The sequence below is a fragment of the Bos indicus genome, chromosome X (genome assembly GCF_029378745.1).
Source record: "Bos indicus isolate NIAB-ARS_2022 breed Sahiwal x Tharparkar chromosome X, NIAB-ARS_B.indTharparkar_mat_pri_1.0, whole genome shotgun sequence".
NCBI classification, from domain to species: domain Eukaryota; kingdom Metazoa; phylum Chordata; class Mammalia; order Artiodactyla; family Bovidae; genus Bos; species Bos indicus.
This window is the reverse complement of record NC_091789.1, coordinates 81,399,421-81,417,413: the sequence shown is the minus strand read 5'-3', so window position 1 is coordinate 81,417,413 and position 17,993 is coordinate 81,399,421. Positions and strand designations below refer to the sequence as shown.

The window sequence follows — 17,993 nt, the reverse complement described above, 5'->3', positions numbered from 1 at the left end:
AGAAGAAATGGAGTAGCCCTCATACTCAAGAAAAGAGTCTGAAATGCAGTAGTTGGGTGCGATCTCAAAAATGACAGAATGATCTCAGTTCATTCCCAAGGCAAACCATTCATCATCAGAGTAACCCAATTCTATGCACCAACCACTAATACCAAAGAAGATGAATTGAATGATTCTATGAAGACCTACGAGACTTTCTAGAACTAACACCCCCAAAAGATGTCCTTTTCATTATAGGAGACTGGAATGCAAAAGTAGGAAGTCAAGAGATACCTGGAGTAACAGGCAAGTTTGGCCTTGGAGTACAAAATGCAGCAGGGAAAAGGCTAACAGAGTTTGCCAAGAGAATGCACTGGTCATAGTAAACATTCTCTTCCAACAACATAAGAGATGACTATACACATGGACATGACCAGATGGTCAATAACAAAATCAGACTTGCGGGGAGCTGCCCGTGAGAACGGGGTCCTTTGTCTGAAGGACACAGCTCTGGGAGCTGCCTCAGTCCTTGAGGGTTTGCTTGCAAACATAGCTCTCTGTCCCGCCACCCCAGAGATTAGGCGCTTATTTACTGCAGGCACCTGGAGTTCTGTGCAAACTTCTCATGCACAGAGAAATGTTATCTGGTGTAAGAAATAATAACAGGGAGCCATTCCCATGCTCTCAAGACTTCTTGTGACTGTTTGTAAGATGTATAGGCTAACCAAGAAAAAATGTCAACTGTTTTGTCTCTCTCACGCTTTTCTGTATAAATATGAGATGTTGAATAAAGTTGGTGTCAGACTGCGTCCCTTCGTGGTGACGTGTCTGAACCTCTCGACCCCATCTTTGTAGTCTCTTGCTTTAGTTTCTTTCTTAGCCCCGCCGTGCACGTTCTCGGGACCTGATCGACTTTGCCGGCTGGCTCCGGCAGGTGGCGCCCGAACAGGGACCCGAGAATCGGAGTGCGACGACGGCCGCTGCCCGCCAAGATTGAGGTAAGTAAAGAGGAATTCCTAAGTAATTAAAAGTAAAGGGCAGGGAGGGTGATTGTCGAGAGTAATAAATCATGGGACAAGGCAATAGCCGCCAGTTATTTGTACATATGTTGAAAACTATGTTAAAAGGTAGGGGAATTCATGTAAATAAGTTACAGCTAGAAAAGTTTTTACTTTTTATTGAAGAGGTTTGTCCCTGGTTTCCAGAGGAAGGAACAGTTAGTCTGGAAACTTGGAAAAAAGTAGGAAAACAATTGCAGACATATTATTCCTTACATGGTCCCAATCGTGTTCCTGTGGATGCTTTTTCTTTGTGGACTCTCATAAGAGACTGCCTGGATCCTGAACATGAGGGACATAAAATTCAAACGGCTCTCAGGGATTCCACAGGACCCGAAGTTACAGAGCCTTCTGCCCCATCACCTGAGCCGCTTTATGCTGTGCCTGAGGGAACAGCTTATAAGGCTGGAGGGAGTGATGATGTGTTAAGCTCTGATGAACAGAAAGAGTTAAATGAACAAGCGGCTCAGAACCATAGAGAGGATATGCCTTGGGAGATGATGGTTAACATGGAATCCCCCCCAGGAAAAGGGGAATTAAAGCATTCAGGGCTTTCTGAAGAACAGCTGGAGAATTTAATTCAGAAGATTGTTATAGCAGTAAAAAAGGATGCACAGGGAGACTCCCACTCCAGCCAGCCTGTGCCTCCAGCATATCCTCCCTCGGTTCTTGCTGGACTCGATCCACCTCCGCCTTTCGTAGAACCGCGAGAGCTTATATCTATCCCTGCTTCTTTGCCCGGTGAAAACATAAAAATTAAAAGTGAGATATTATTATCTCCTCTTCAACAAGCAATTAAGCGAGCTAATGAAGAAGGAGAACATATTCCCGGGTTTTCAGGAATCTATCCAGTGTTTGAAAATGATCAACAGCAGAGGTATTATGAGCCGCTGCCCTTTAAGCAACTGAAAGAGTTAAAAATGGCTTGTGCACAATATGGCCCGACTGCGTCGTTTACTCAGGCTATTATAGAGGCTTTAGGAAATCAAAATCTGCCACCTAATGATTGGAAACAGGTTGCTCGAGCTTGTTTATCTGGAGGAGATTATTTACTATGGAAATCTGAGTTTGCTGAGCAATGTGGGATCACAGCCGATATCAATCGGCGACAGGGACTGAACACCACTTATGAAATGATGGTGGGAGAGGGAGAATATCGAGACACTAATAGTCAACTTAATTATTTACCTGGAGCCTACCCTCAGATTAGTGCTGCGGCTCTACAAGCATGGAAAAAGCTTCCAAATTCTGATAAAAAGACTGAAGATTTATCTAAAATTCGCCAGGGGCCAGATGAGCCATATCAGGATTTTGTTGCCCGCCTGCTTGAGACAATTGGTAAAATGATAGGGGATGAGCAGGCGGGGATGGTGTTGACTAAACAGCTTGCTTATGAGAACGCCAATTCGGCTTGTCAAGCTGCCCTGAGACCTTACAGGAAAAAGGGAGGCTTATCCGATTATGTACAAATTTGTGCCGATATCAGCCCTTCGTACGTTCAAGGCATAACTTTGGCCACGACATTACAAGGATTATTGCCTTAGCTGGTTTTAGTGGACGGCTTGATAATCATTATCCCTCAGATAAAATTTTGCAATTTGCTCATTATCACCAATTTCTCTTCCCAAAAATCGTTGTTTCTCAGCCCCTTGCCGACGCCCTAACTGTATTTACTGATGGCTCTTCTAATGGAATAGCTAGTTTGATTATACAGGACAATACTACCACCTGGCATACTAATTATAAGTCTGCTCAAGAAGTAGAACTATTTGCTGTTTTTCAGGCTTTATTACAAATTTCTGCTCCATTTAATTTATATTCTGACAGTCAATATATCATAAGAGCCTTAAACACTATTGAGACTGTTCCATTTATTGGTACCCTGAATTCTACTATCCAAACTCTTTTTCGTGATATACAACATTTAATTTGCTCCAGAGTTAATAAATGCTATTTTGGTCATATTCGTGCTCACTCTGGACTTCCTGGACCTTTAGCACGAGGCAATGCTTTGGCTGATGAAGCTACACGTATGATATTTCCTTCATTGGAACAAATGGCAAAAACTTCCCACAGCTTACACCATCAAACAGCAATAGCTTAAGACTTCAATTTGGCATTACTCGAGAAGCTGCCAGACAGATTGTTAAGCAATGTCAAACGTGTCCTCAGTTTTTTAGCGTCCCCCACTATGGAGTTAATCCTCGAGGATTGTTGCCAAACGATATATGGCAAATGGATGTTACCCATATTCCTGAATTTGGTAAACAAAAATTTGTTCATGTTACTATTGACACCTTCTCCGGCTTTTTACATGCCTCTCTACAATCCGGAGAAGCTAGCAAACATTGTATAGCTCATTGCATTAAATGTTTTGCTGTTATGGGAACCCCTAAAACCATAAAAACAGACAATGGTCCAGGATACACTGGAAAAAATTTTCAATTATTTTGTACGCAATTGTCTATCTCACATAAAACAGGTATCCCTTATAATCCGCAAGGTCAAGGAATTATTGAACGGGCACATCAAACTCTCAAACATCAATTGCAAAAACTAAAGAAGGGGGAATTGTATCCCAATACCCCCTCCAACTTTCTAAACCATGCTTTATTTGTTCTAAATTTTTTACAATTGGATATAAGTGGCAGTTCAGCAGCACAGCGATTTTGGAACTTTGATGCACAAACAATAAGACCTAAAGTCTTTTGGAAAGACCCACTTGTAGGAAAATGGTATGGACCAGATCCAGTACTAATCTGGGGACGAGGGCATGTTTGTGTTTTCCCACAGGATGCCGAAGCGCCGCGCTGGCTGCCGGAAAGGTTGGTACGCACGGCGGAGACAGTCTCTAGCAAATCAGATGAGGAGATTGACAATTCAAGAGCATGATGAATTACCATCTCGGCAACAACTTCAGGCATTGATGCGAGAGGCACAGAATCGTGTTGCGGTGCAGGGCGATCCGATATCACCTTTAAGCTTCCTGATAACCTTATTAATTATCTTAAATCAGATTAACACTGCACACTCTGAAGAATATTCAAGTGCTTACTGGGCTTATTTTCCCGATCCTCCCCTTCTCCAACCCGTGGGCTGGGAGGGTCGGTCTATTCCCATATACACTAATGATACTGTGGCTTTGGGTGGTTTTTCAGATAAACATATTATTCCTAATCAAGTTAATTTCTCTTATCATGGAGTGTTTGATCGCTTACCTATTTGTCTGTCTAGATATTTTAATTCAACAGGATGTCTTTTTGTTGGGGAGTCCGGATATGCTGATTTTGACAATGGTTGGAGCCTGTATATTCCTGGAGTAACGAAAGAGTCTGGAATTCCTCAACATCGTAATGGAACTGGTCCTTTAGATATTCCTTTCTGCGACTTTGGAACAAGGGGAAGAGTCACTGCTGCACCATGGAAACTGTGTCGAGATGGAACTGCTACGGTTTATAACATATTTGGGACAAATGAGTCATTGTGGGACTGGTCTCCAGACTCAGCCCGAAACCCTGGAGCTCAAGATAATAGGAACTTTGCATCCCGTATTTGGAACTTGGGCGGCTCTAAAGTGTTCCAAACAGAAATCTGGAAACTAGCTGCCGCCCTTGGATGTGAGGGTTCCTACCTTCAGGTGGGATCGAAAGTGAGACACGGTCATTTGTGGAATCTCACCATGAGATACCCTCGTGCATGTGTGCCTCGCCCTTATGCTTTACTAGTAGGATCTGTAAAAATACAACCTGGGTTACAAAATTATAATGTAACTTGTAACAATTGTACTTTGACTAACTGTGTTAGGGGAATTACTAATCAAACTAGGGTTCTAGTCTTAAGACAGCCTGCTTTTGTTATGGTTCCTGTAAAGATTAATGGGTCTTGGTATGATGAAAGGGGACTTGAACTTTGGAGAGAAGTAGAGGGTGCTTTAATGCGTTATCGCAGGGGAATAGGGTTAATAATTCTGGGATTTGTAGCTTTGGTAACTCTTATTGCTTCCTCGATTACTGAAGCCCTGTCTTTGGCACAATCAGTGCAAACTGCAACTTTTGTTAATAATCTGGCACAAAATGCATCCGTTGCCCTGGGGACTCAAGAAGATATTGACAAAAAGCTAGAGGATCGATTGAATGCCCTTTATGATGTTGTAAAATATTTAGGTGAAGAGGTTCAAAGTATAAAGTTGAGATTACGAGTACAATGTCATGCTGATTTTCGATAGATCTGTGTTACTCCCAAAAAATATAATGGTAGTATAACTGCTTGGGATAAGGTGAAAGCTCATTTAGAAGGTATTTGGCATAATGAAAATATTTCCTTAGATTTGCTGCATCTACATCAGGAAATAATGAACATTGAAAATGCACCCAGACCTGATTTGGATGTTGCAAAAAGAGCTGAGTCCTTTGTTAAAGAACTTTTTCGACATGTACCTACTGTCAATAGTATTTGGTACTTGGGAGCAGCCATGGGAGGACTGTTCTTAATAATTTTAACTGTTTTATTTCTTGCACCTTGTTTAATTAAAAAACTGATTGATGATCTATGGATCATAAAGGCTTCCATCTATGGAAATGGTCTGCGGTTAAAGGAACATAAGCGTGTGCCTATATAAAAAAAAAGGGGGAGTTGCGGGGAGCTGCCCGTGAGAACGGGGTCCTTTGTCTGAAGGACACAGCTCTGGGAGCTGCCTCAGTCCTTGAGGGTTTGCTTGCAAACATAGCTCTCTGTCCCGCCACCCCAGAGATTAGGCGCTTATTTACTGCAGGCACCTGGAGTTCTGTGCAAACTTCTCATGCACAGAGAAATGTTATCTGGTGTAAGAAATAATAACAGGGAGCCATTCCCATGCTCTCAAGACTTCTTGTGACTGTTTGTAAGATGTATAGGCTAACCAAGAAAAAATGTCAACTGTTTTGTCTCTCTCACGCTTTTCTGTATAAATATGAGATGTTGAATAAAGTTGGTGTCAGACTGCGTCCCTTCGTGGTGACGTGTCTGAACCTCTCGACCCCATCTTTGTAGTCTCTTGCTTTAGTTTCTTTCTTAGCCCCGCCGTGCACGTTCTCGGGACCTGATCGACTTTGCCGGCTGGCTCCGGCACAGACTGATTATATTCTTTGCAGCTAAAGATGGAGAAACTCTATAAAGTCAGCATAAATAAGATTGGGAGCTGACTATGGCTCAGATCATGAACTCCTTATTGCAAAATTCAGACTTAAATTGAAGAAAGTAGGAAAAACCACTGGGCCACTCAGGTATGACCTAAATCAAATCCCTTATAATTATACAGTGGAAGTGACAAATAGATCAAGGGATTAGATCTGGTAGACAGAGTACCTGAAGAACTATGATGAAGGAGGCGGTGATCAAAACCATCCCAAAGGAAAAGAAATGCAAGAAGGCAAAATGGTTGTCTGAGAAGGCCTTACAAATAGCTGAGAAAAGAAGCAAAAGACAAAGGAGAAAGGGAAAGGTATACCTAACTGAATGCAGAGTTCCAGTGAATAGCAACGAGAGATAAATCTCTAGGCAGATTGATTAGAAACAATGAAAGGTGATGAAAAATATCACCTCTGCAGATTCTACATATGTTAAATAAATCATAAGGGAATATTATAAACAACCTTATGACCATAAATTCAACTTAGATAAAATTAACAATTTCTTTGAAAGATGCAAACTACCATCATCTCCCCACAGGAAATAAATAACCTATTTAGCACTGTATCTAAAAAGAATATTGAATGTACAAATAATATTATCACACAAAAAAAGTCCTAGCTCATTTGACATCACTGGTAAATTATACCAAATATTTAATTAAAATGATATAAAAATAACCCCAAATCAAAAATTGAAGGGGAAAATATTTCCTAACTCATTCTGTGAGGCCTACATTGTCCTAATATTCAAAACCAAATAACATTACTAGAAAACTGAAGCCAATATCTGTCATAAACAATGATGTAAGAATTCTAAATAAGATTTTAGCAAAATGAGCCCAACAATATGTAAAATGAATAATGAATATATGATGTATATATGCATGCATGTTCAATCATGTCTGACTCTTTGCAACCCTATGGACTGTAGCCTGCCAGTCCTCTCTGTCCATGAAAATTTCCAGGCAAGAATACTGGAGTGGGTTGCCATTTCCTACTGTATAAAGATAAGATGACTAAGAGTTCACTTCAGTAATGAAAAATGGGTTTAATGTACAAAATTTTAAAATATAATTAAACATTATAAAATTTTTAAATGTGACATCAGATCAATGTTGTTGTTGTGTTCAGTTGCCAAGTCATGTCCAACTCTTAGTGACCGTATGGACTGCCTCATGACAGGCCTCCCTGTTCCTCACTATCTTCCAGAGTTTGCCCAAGTTCATGTCCATTGAATTGGTTATGCCATCCAACCATCTCATCCTGTGTCACCCTCTTCTCCTTCTGGCCCCCATTTTTGCCAGCATCAGAGTCTTTTCCAGTGAGACAGCCATTCCCATGAGGTGGCCAAAGTATTGAAGCTTCAGTTTCAGTATCAGTCCTTCCAAAGAGTATTCAAGGTTGATTTCCTTTAAAATTGACTGGTTTGATCTCCTTGGCTTCCAAGGGAGTCTCAAGCACCACAGTTCTAAAACATCAATACTTCAGTTCTCTGCCTTCTTTATTGCCCAGCTCTCATATCTGTACATGAGTACTGGAAAGACCATTGCCTTGATTATATAGACCTCTCTCGGCAAAGTGATGTCTTTGCTTTTTAAACCACTGTTTAGATTTGTCATAGCTTTCCTGCCAAGAAGCAATCGTCTTCTAATATCATGGCTGCAGTCACCATCTGCAGTTAATTTAGACCCCAAGAAGAGGAAATTTGTCACTGCTTCCACCTTTTCTCCTTCTATTTGCCATGAAGTGATGGGATTGGATGACATATCTTAGTTTTTTTAATATTGAGTTTTAAGCCAGCTTTTTCACTCTCCCTTTTCACCTTCATCAACAGGCTCTTTAGTTTTTCTTCACTTCCTGCCATTACAGTGGTATCATCCAGATATCTGAGGTTGTTGATGTTTCTCCCACCTATATTCCAGCTTGTAACTCATCCAGCCTGGTATTTCACATGATGTGCTCTGCATATAAGTTAAATAAGCAGGGTGACAATAAACAGCCTTGTTGTACTCCTTTCTCAATCCTGAACTAGTTACTTGTTCCACTCGGGGTTCTAACTGTTGTTTCCTGACCCACATACAGGTTCCTCAGGAGACAGGTAAGATAATCTGGTATTCCCATCTCCTTAAGAGTTTTCCACAGTTTGTCGTGAACCACACAGTCAAAGGCTTTAGTGTAGTCAATGAAACAGATGTAGATGTTTTTCTGGAATTCCCTTTCTTTCTCTATGATCCAGTGAATGTTGTCAATTTGATCTCTGGTCCCTCTGTCTTTTCTAAACCCAGCTTGAGCATCTGGAAGTGCTTTGTTTGAGTAATGCTGAAGCCTAGTTTGGAGGATTTTGAGCATAACCTTACTAGCATGGGAGAAGAGTGCAATTGTCCAGTGTTTTTGAAAATTCTTTAGTACTGCCCTTCTTGGGAATTGGGATGAGGACTTTTCCGGTCCTGTGGCCACTGCTGAGTTTTCCAAATTTGCTGACATATTGAGTGCCACATTTCAATAGCATCATCTTTTAGGATTTTAAATAGCTCAGCTGGAATTCCATCACCCATTTGACTTCACACTGCAGAATGTCTGGCTCTGAGTTAGAGATTACACCATTTGGTTATCCAGGTCATTAAGATTTTTTTTGTACAGTTATTCTATGTATTTTTTACATCTCTCTTGATCTCTTCTTCTTCTGTTTGGTCTTTCCATTTCTGTCTTTTATTATGCCCATATATGGATGAAATATTCCTTTGATATTCCCAATTTTGTTCAATAGATCTCTAATTTTACCCTTTCTGTTGTTTTCCTCTATTTCTTTGCATTGTTCATTGAAGAAGGCCTGCTCATCTTTCCTTGCTATTCTCTGGAATTTTGCATTTAGTTGGGTGTACCTTTCCCTTTCTCCCTTGCTCTTCACTTCTCTTCTTTCCTCAGCTATTTATAATGCCTCCTCAGACAACCACTTTGCCTTCTGGCATTTCTTTTCCTTTGGGATGGTTTTGCTTGCTGCCTTCTGTACAATATTACAGACCTCTGTGCATAGTTCTTCAGGCACTCTGTTTACTAGATCTATCCCTTGAATCTATTCACATTCGATTCACAGGGGATTTGATTTAAGTTATACCTGACTAGCCTAGTGGTTTTCCCTGCTTTCTTTAATTTAAACCTGAATTTTGCTATGAGGAGCTAATAATCTGAACCACAGTCAGCTCCCAGTCTTATTTGTGCTGACTGTATACAGCTTCTTCATCTTTAGTTACAGAGAATGTAGTCAATCTGATTTCAGTATTGACTATTTAGTTATGTCCATGTGTAAAGTCATGTCTTGTGTTGTTCAAAAAGGGTGTTTGCTATGATCAGTGCATTCTTTTGGCAGAATTCTGTTAGCATTTGCCCTGCTTCATTTTGTATTCCAAGGCCAAACTTGCCTATTATTCCAAGTATCTCTTGACTCCCTACTTTTGCATTCCAATCCCCTATGATGAATAGGACATATTTTGGGGGCATTATTTCTAGGAGGTCATATAGGTCTTCACAGAGCTGATCAACTTCAGCTTCTTCAACATCGGTGTTTGTGGCATAGGCTTGGATTACTGTGATGCTGAATGGTTTGCCATGGAAATGAATGAGATCATTCTGTCATTTTTAAGGTTGTATCCAAGTACTGCATTTTGGACTCTTTTGTTGACTATGAAGGCTACTCCATTTCTTCTATGGGATTCTTGCCCACAATAGTAGTTACAATGGTTGTCTGAATTAAATTCACCCATTCCCATCCGTTTTATTTCATTGATTCCTAAGATGTCAATGTTTACTCTTGCCATCTCCTGTTTGACCACATCAAGTTTACCTTGATTTATGGACCTAACATTCCAAGTTCCTATGCAATACTGTTCTTTACACTATCAGAGTTTACTTTCATCACCAGACACATCCCCAACTGAGTGTCTTTTCTGCTTTGGCCCAGCTGCTTCATTCTTTCTGGAGCTATTAGTAGTTGTCCTCCATTCTTCCCCAGTAGCATATTGGACACCTTTCAACCTGGAGGGGGGGGGTCATCTTTTAGTGTCATATGTTTGTGCCTTTTTATACAGTTCATGAGTTTCTCACAGCCAGTATACTGGAGTGGTTTGCCATTCCCTCCTCCAGTGGATCTGCTTTTTAATATGCTGTCTAGGTTGGTCATAACTTTCCTTCCAAGGAGTAAGCATCTTTTTATTTCATGGCTGCAGTCACCATCTGCAGTGATTTTGGAGTTCCCCCAAATAAAGTCTCTCACTGTTTCCATTGTTTCCCCATCTATTTGCCATGAAGTGATTGGACCAGATGCCATGATCTTAGTTTTCTGAATGTTGAGTGTGAAGCCAACTTTTTCACCCTCTTCTTTCACTTTCATCAAGAGGCTCTTTCGTTCTTCTTTGCTTTCTGCCATAAGGGTGGTGTCATCTGCATATCTGAGATTGTTGATATTTCTCCTAGAAATCTTGATTCCAGCTTGTGCTTCATCCAGCCCAGCCTTTCTCATGATGTACTCTGCATATAAGTTAAATAAGCAGTGTGACAATATTCAGCCTTGTCGTACTCCTTTTCCTTTTTGGAAACAGTTTGTTGTTCCACGTCCATTTCTAACTGTTGCTTCTTGACCTGCATACTGATTTCTCAGGAGGCAGGTCATGTGGTCTGGTATTCCCATCTCTTTCAGAATTTTCCAGTTTGTTGTGATCCACACAGTCAAAAGCTTTGGCATAGTCAATAAAGCAGAAGTTTTTCCGGAACTCTTTTACTTTTTCAATGATCCAACGAAATATAAAATAGTAGATATTCAAATAAACTTTTTATACTTCAAGATTAGCATGATTAGCATGCTTTTCCTTCTGCTGGACATTTAGTGTGGATGTTTGTGTTGATAGAATCAGTAGTTTGACTAGGTTTGAAATTTGCTAAGTCGCTATGGTTGCTATGGTTTCCAGAGTTCAAATTTGTTGCTATGGTTATCAGAGGCAAACTTGCTGTTACTATGGGCACCAGAGATTTCAAAATCCTCTAGTGAAACCTTGTTTTTATCACTTGTCTTGGCTTTGGATCTTTTTTTTGTTTTCCTTTCCATAGTCTGTCTTTTGCCATTCTTCCAGCTACACTCCACCATTGTGTTTACTTAAGGTTTGTCAGCCTAGTAAGAAGGTGGTTGAAGGGGCCATTCTCTTATGTTCTTTATAAGTCTCAGTTTTAGGGAAGTATCTTGAACTTGGATTTGAGTTATGTTATTCACAGGTACTCCTATCCCTTCTCCAAATGTGGAAGCCTCTAGAGACAAAAATATGGGTACAGTTTTGGTGGTGGTCTCCATTCCCCTCACTAAATTTGAAATGAGTTTCCATTAGTACACCACTCTAAAGTAAGGTATTTTGTTCTGAACTGCAGATGGAGGAGAGGAAGATATTGATCAGGTTAATATTTGCAGTAGCTATTGATTTTTTCCTCCAGCCAGAAACATGGGAAAGCTTTCCAAGGATCCTCTTTAGTCTTATTTGTGTGGTTTCTGGAAGAAAAAGACATGCAAAGGGATGAGAACCCACCTATGCTTGAAGCCCCCAGGGCTTCATGCTTTCATGGTAATACACGGTTGGTCTTTGGCAGTTGGCTAAATATTTCTAGTTTGATCTTCCTATAGCTTATATGATCAACTCAGATGACTCAGTGGTAAAGAACCCACCTGCCACACAAAGACAGAAATACAGACCAATGGAACAAGATAGAAAAGCCAGAGATAAGTCCATGTACCTATGGGTAACTTATCTTTGACAAAGGAGGCAAGAATATACAATGGAGAAAAGATAGTCTCTTCAATAAGTGGTGCTAGGTAAACTGGACAGCTATGTGTAAAATAATTAAATTAGAACACTTCCTTATACCATACACAAAGATAAACTGAAAATGGATTAAAGACCAGAAACTATAAAACTCTTAGAGGAAAACATAGGCAGAATAATGTATGACATAAATCACAGCAAGATCCTCCATGACCCACCTCCTAGAGTAATGGAAGTAAAAACAAAATTAAGCAAATGGGACCTAATTAAACTCAAAAGCTTTTGCACAGCAAAGGAAACTATAAACAGGGTGAAAAGACAACCCTCAGAATGGGAGAAAATAATAGCAATTGAAACAAGTGACAAATGATTAATCTCCAAAATATATAAGCAGCTCATGCAACTCAATACCAGGAAAACAAACAATCCAATCAGCAAGTTGGCAGAAGACCACTCCAAAGAAGACATACAGATGGCTAATAAACACATGAAAGGATGCTCAACATCACTTATTATTAGAGGAATACAAATCAACTAGAATGAAATACTACCTCACACTGGTCAGAATGGCCACCATTAAAGATCTACAAACAATAAATGCTGCAGAGAGTGGGGAGAAAAGGGAACCCTTTTGCAGTGTTGGTGGAAATGTAAATTGATACAGTCACCGTGGAAGACAGTATGGAGATTTCTTTAAAAAAAAAAAAAAAAAACTAGGAATAAAATTACCATATGACTCAACAATCCCACTACTGGGCATATACCCTGAGAAAATCATAATTGAAAAAGGCACATGTATCCCAGTGTTCATTGCAGCACTATTTACAATAGCTAGAACATGGAAGCAACCTAGATGTCCATTGACAGATGAATGGATAAAGAAGCTGTGGTACATATAGACAATGGAATATTACTCAGGCATTAAAAGGAAGGCATTAAGTCAGTTCTAATGAGGTGGATGAACCTATAGAGCCTATTATACAGTTAAGTAAGTCAGAAAGAGAAAAAAATATCATTTATTAATGCATATACATGAAATCTAGAAAGATGGTACTGATGAACCTATTTGCAGGGCAGCAGTGGAGATGTGGACATAGAGAATACACTTGCAGATGCAGGGGAGGAAGGAGAGGATGGGACAAATGGAGATCATGAAATGTAGCATGGAAACGTATATATTACCATATGTGAAATAGATAGCCAGTGGGAATTTTCTGTATGACTCAAGGAGCTCAGACTGGTGCTCTGTGACAATCTAGAGGAATGTGATAGAATGGGAGGTGGGAGGGAGGGCCAAGAGGGAGGGTTCATATGTATACCTATGGCTGATTCATGTTGGTGCATGGCAGAAAGCAACACAATATTGTAAAGCAATTATCCTTCAATTAAAAATAAATAAATTTTTAAAAATTCACCTGCCAGTACAGGAGATTCAGAAAATGTGGGTTTGATTCCTGGGTTGGGAATATCCCCTGGAGAAGGGAATGGCAACCCACTTCAGTATTCTTGCTTGGGAAATCCCATGGACAGAGGAGCCTGGCAGGCTATGGTCCATAGGGTCACAAAGAGTCAGACAAAACTAAGGGACTGAGCATGCACAAATACATACCTTAAATGGCATTCAGTGACATCTATTCTGGGTACACAATTATCTAGTCATGTTTCTGTCATGTCAGTTTGCCCATTTTAAGTCTAATTTTGTAATAGGTTCTGGAAAAGTTGTTAGTTTACATTTTGTCCAGCGCTTTTCTTGTTGTATAGATCAAAGTGATGTTCTTGCCACGTCTCTATCTTCCAGATGAAATCAGACACTACTGTTAATAAGCCTTTAAAGAGATTTAAATAATAACAATAACTTTATATGGTTACCCAAGCAGTTATCATTTTGGGGGACATTCCTCTGTGTAGATCCATTTCCCATCTGCTTTCATTTTCCTTCTGTCTGAAAGACTTCATTTAACTGTTTTTGTAGTGTGGATTTGCTGCTGATGTATGTTTGAAAAAAGTCTTCATTTTACTTTCATTGTTTTGAAAGACATTCTTTCTAGGTACAGATTTCTAGGCTGACAGTTTTTCTCTTTCAGTACTTGTGTTAGGGAAAAAGAAGCCAATACAATGTGTGCTTCGTATATTTTTTGTTTTAAAAAAGTTGTTGACATTGAAACATGTGTAATATCATGTATGAAACGAGTCGCCAGTCCAGGTTCGATGCACGATACTGGATGCTTTGGGCTGGTGCACTGGGATGACCCAGAGGGATGGTATGGGGAGGGAGGAGGGAGGAGGGTTCAGGATGGGGAACACAGGTATACCTGTGGTGGATTCATTTCAATATTTGGCAAAACCAATACAATATTGTAAAGTTTAAAAATAAAATAAAATTAAAAAAAAAAAAAAACATTGGAAACAAACCTTGTAAACTTTGTATTTTATTTTGTCAACCAGATTCCAAGATTAATTCCCCATCCATATGCAATTCTATCGCGCCATTTATAAAGCTCTTTACATATGAATTATTACTCAATAAAATCCTTCCTTTTATACAAAGAAAAAAAAAAAGTTGTTTCAGGAAGGAAGGTCTCTGGATTTTCACCCAATGGCAGATTTGCAATGGCAGACTGGTCCACTGACTCTTGGTCCTCTGTCCAGAGGTAGAAGTGAATCAGGTCGATGGTCTCTTGAACATCTGCTTACCCAGACCCTGCGACTCTTCATCCTCCACTCTGTGGAAGAAGGGTGTATAGATAGGTGCTTCCCTTACGTGGTGCTACTAGTAGAGACAGAGTGGGGAGCTCACTCACACTGAATGACAGGAAAATAGTCCAAGGAAAGTATCTCTGTCCAATAAGTTCTTATCCTCTTTCATCTAATGATACCAGTGGTTCAGAGAAAAAATGATTCATACCCACAGGTGGCACTAGCACAGATACAGCAAGAAATCAAGCAGAACCAGAAGAAGGTAGAATACAATAGCATGGCAAAGGCTCAGAAAACTGAGTTATTAAAACTACAGTCCACAAAAAAGACCCGAACTATATACTAAACTACCTGAAGCTGGGTAAGAAGCATGAAACAGATTCTTTCTCACAGCCCTCAGAAGAAACTAATCCTGCCAGCAACATAATGTTGGTTATCTAGACACCAGGATGTCTGGCTCTAGGTGGGTGATCATACAATCGTGGTTATCTGGGTCATTAAGATATTTTTTGTATAATTATTCTGTGTATTTTTGCCACCTCCTCTTAATATTTTCTGCTTCTGTTAGGTCCATACTATTTCTGTCCTTTATTGTGCCCATCTTGCATGCAATGTTGCCTTGGTATCTCTAATTTTCTCGAAAAGATCCCTAGGCTTTCCCATTCTATTGTTTTCCTCTATTTCTTTGCATTGATCACTGAAGAAGGCTTTATTATCTCTCCTTGCTATTCTTTGGAACTCTGCATTCAAGTGGGTATATCTTTCCTTTTCTCCTTTGCCTTTCTTTTCTCTTCTTTTTATCATGTATTTGTAAGGCATCCTCAGACAACCATTTTGCCTTTTTGCATTTCTTTTTCTTCGGGATGGTCTTGATCACTGCCTCCCGTACAATGTCATGAACCACAGTCCATAGATCTTCAGGCACTCTATCATATCTTATCCCTTGAATCTATTTGAACTATTCAAAAAAGATCTTCATGACCCAGATAACCACGATGGAGTAATCACTCACCTAAAGCCAGACATCCTGGAATGTGAAGTCAAGAAGGCCTTAGGAAGCATCACTATGAACAAAGCTAGTGGGGGTGATGGAATTCCAGTTGAGCTGTTTCCAATCCTAAAAGATGATGCTGTTAAAGTGCTGCACTCAATATGCCAGCAAATTTGGAAAACAGCAGTGGCTACAGGACTGGAAAAGGTTATTTTCATTCCAATCATAAAGAGAGGCAATACCAAAGAATGCTCAAACTACCTCACAATTGCACTCATCTCACAGGCTAGCAATGTAATGCTCAAAGTTCTCTAAACCAGGATTCAACAGTACATGAACCATGAACTTTCAGACGTTCAAGCTGGGTTTAGAAAAGGCAGAGGAACCAGAGATCAAGTTGCCAACATCTGTTGGATCATCGAGAAAGCAAGAGTGTTTCAGAAAAACATCTACTTCTGCTTTACTGACTACGCCAAAGCCTCTGACTGGTAGATCACAACAAACCATGGAAAATTCTTAAAGAAATGGGAAAACCAGGCCACCTTACCTGCCTCCGGAGAAATCAGTATGTAGGTCAAGAAGCAACAGTTAGAACTGGACATGGAACAACAGACTGGTCCAAATCAGGAAAGGAGAAAGTCAAGGCTGTATATTGTCAGCCTACTTATTTAACTTATATGCAGAGTACATAATGCGAAATGCTGAGCTGGATGAAGCACAAGCTGAAATCATGATTGCTGGGAGAAATACCAACAACCTCACAGATACACAGATGACACCACCCTTATGGCAGAAAGCAAAGAAGAACTAAAGAGCCTATTGATGAAAGTGAAAGAGGAGAGTGCAAATGTTGGCTTCAAACTCAACATTCAGAAAACTAAGATCATGGCATCTGGTCCCATCACTGCATGGCAAATAGATGGGGGAACAGTGGAAACAGTGAGAGACTTTATTTTGGGGGGCTCAAAAATCACTGCAGATGGTGATTATGCCATGAAATTAAAAGACACTTGCTTCTTGGAAGGAAAGCTATGACCAATCTAGACAGCATATTAAAAAGCAGAGACATGACTTTGCCAACAAAGGTCCATCTAGTCAAAGCTATGGTCTTTCTAGTACTCATGTATGGATGTGAGAGTGAAATCGCTCAATCGTGTCCGACTCTTTGCGACCCCATAGACTGTAGCCTACCAGGTTGCTCTGTCCATGGGATTTTCCAGGCAATAGTACTGGAGTGGATTGCCATTTCCTTCTCCAGGGGATCTTCCCAACCCAGGGCTCGAACCCGGGCCTCCCACATTGTAGACAGACGCTTTACTGTCTGAGCCACCAGGGAAGTCCTATGGATGTGAGAGTTGGACTATAAAGAAAACTGAGTGCTGAAGAATGGATGCTTTTGGACTGTGGTGTTAGAGAAGACTCTTGAGAGTCCCTTGGACTGCAAGGGGATGCAACTAGTCTATGCTAAAGGAAATCAGTCCTGAATATTCATTGGAAGGACTGATGCTGAAGCTGAAACTCCAATACTTTGGCCACCTCATGAGAAGAGTTGACTCATTGGAAAAGACCCTGATGCTGGGAAAGATTGAAGGCACGAGGAGAAGGGGACGACAAAGAATAAAATGGTTGGTTGGCACTCCCAACTTGATGGACATGAGTTTGAGCAAGCTCCAGGAGTTAGTAAAAAACAGGGAAGCCTGGCATGCTGCAGTCCATGGGGTCGCAGAGTCGGACACGACTGAACTGAACTGACAGATCTAGACACCAGAACTCTGAGACAATCAATTTCTTTTCCTTTAGCCACCCAATTCTGATACTTTATTATGGCAACCTTAAGAAAGTAATTAACAACTTGAATGAGGAAAGATAACAAGCTTGTTCCAATAACAATATGTATCAGATATTGGAATGATCTGAGGATTTTTATAGACAGATTTATTGAGATATAATTCACATAACATACAATTCTCCCATTTTAAGTGTGCAGTTTAATGTTTTTTTAGTATACTCATAGGATTGTGCAATCATAACCACAATCTAATTTTAGAACATTTCACACCCCACTAAAAGGAAGCCATATCTATGAGCAATCAACCATCATCCCTATTCAACCCCAGACATAAGAATCCAGGGATCGATTTTCTGTATTTATAAATTTGCCTATTATGGACAGTTCATATCAATGAAATCATATATTATATCACTCTTTGTAATTGGCTTCTTTCACTTAGCATGCATATAAGTGTCATTCATATTGTAGTGTGCATTAGTATTTATTTCTTTTATTGATAAGCAATAT

At 40.0% G+C, this 17,993-nt stretch overlaps 2 protein-coding genes across 2 annotated transcripts; both read left to right on the top strand.

Moving 5' to 3' along the window:
* Nucleotides 1–274: 274 nt before the first annotated feature.
* LOC139181005 (endogenous retrovirus group K member 19 Env polyprotein-like) lies at nt 275–6,056 on the top strand. Its single transcript, XM_070783657.1, has 2 exons — nt 275–977; nt 3,831–6,056. Exon 2 carries the CDS (start codon nt 3,832–3,834, stop codon nt 5,260–5,262), a length of 1,431 nt encoding a protein of 476 aa, XP_070639758.1. The 5' UTR covers nt 275–977; nt 3,831; the 3' UTR covers nt 5,263–6,056.
* Nucleotides 976–2,581, top strand: LOC109564364 (endogenous retrovirus group K member 7 Gag polyprotein-like). The gene has a single exon (XM_019967841.2). The coding sequence runs from the start codon at nt 1,049–1,051 to the stop codon at nt 2,579–2,581; it is 1,533 nt and encodes a 510-aa protein (XP_019823400.2). The 5' UTR covers nt 976–1,048.
* Nucleotides 6,057–17,993: the final 11,937 nt, after the last annotated feature.

Excerpts from the sequence above, each read along its gene's own strand:
- LOC139181005 (XM_070783657.1), top strand. The coding sequence starts at position 3,832 with ATGCCGAAGCGCCGCGCTGGCTGCCGGAAAGGTTGGTACGCACGGCGG.
- LOC109564364 (XM_019967841.2), top strand. The coding sequence starts at position 1,049 with ATGGGACAAGGCAATAGCCGCCAGTTATTTGTACATATGTTGAAAACT.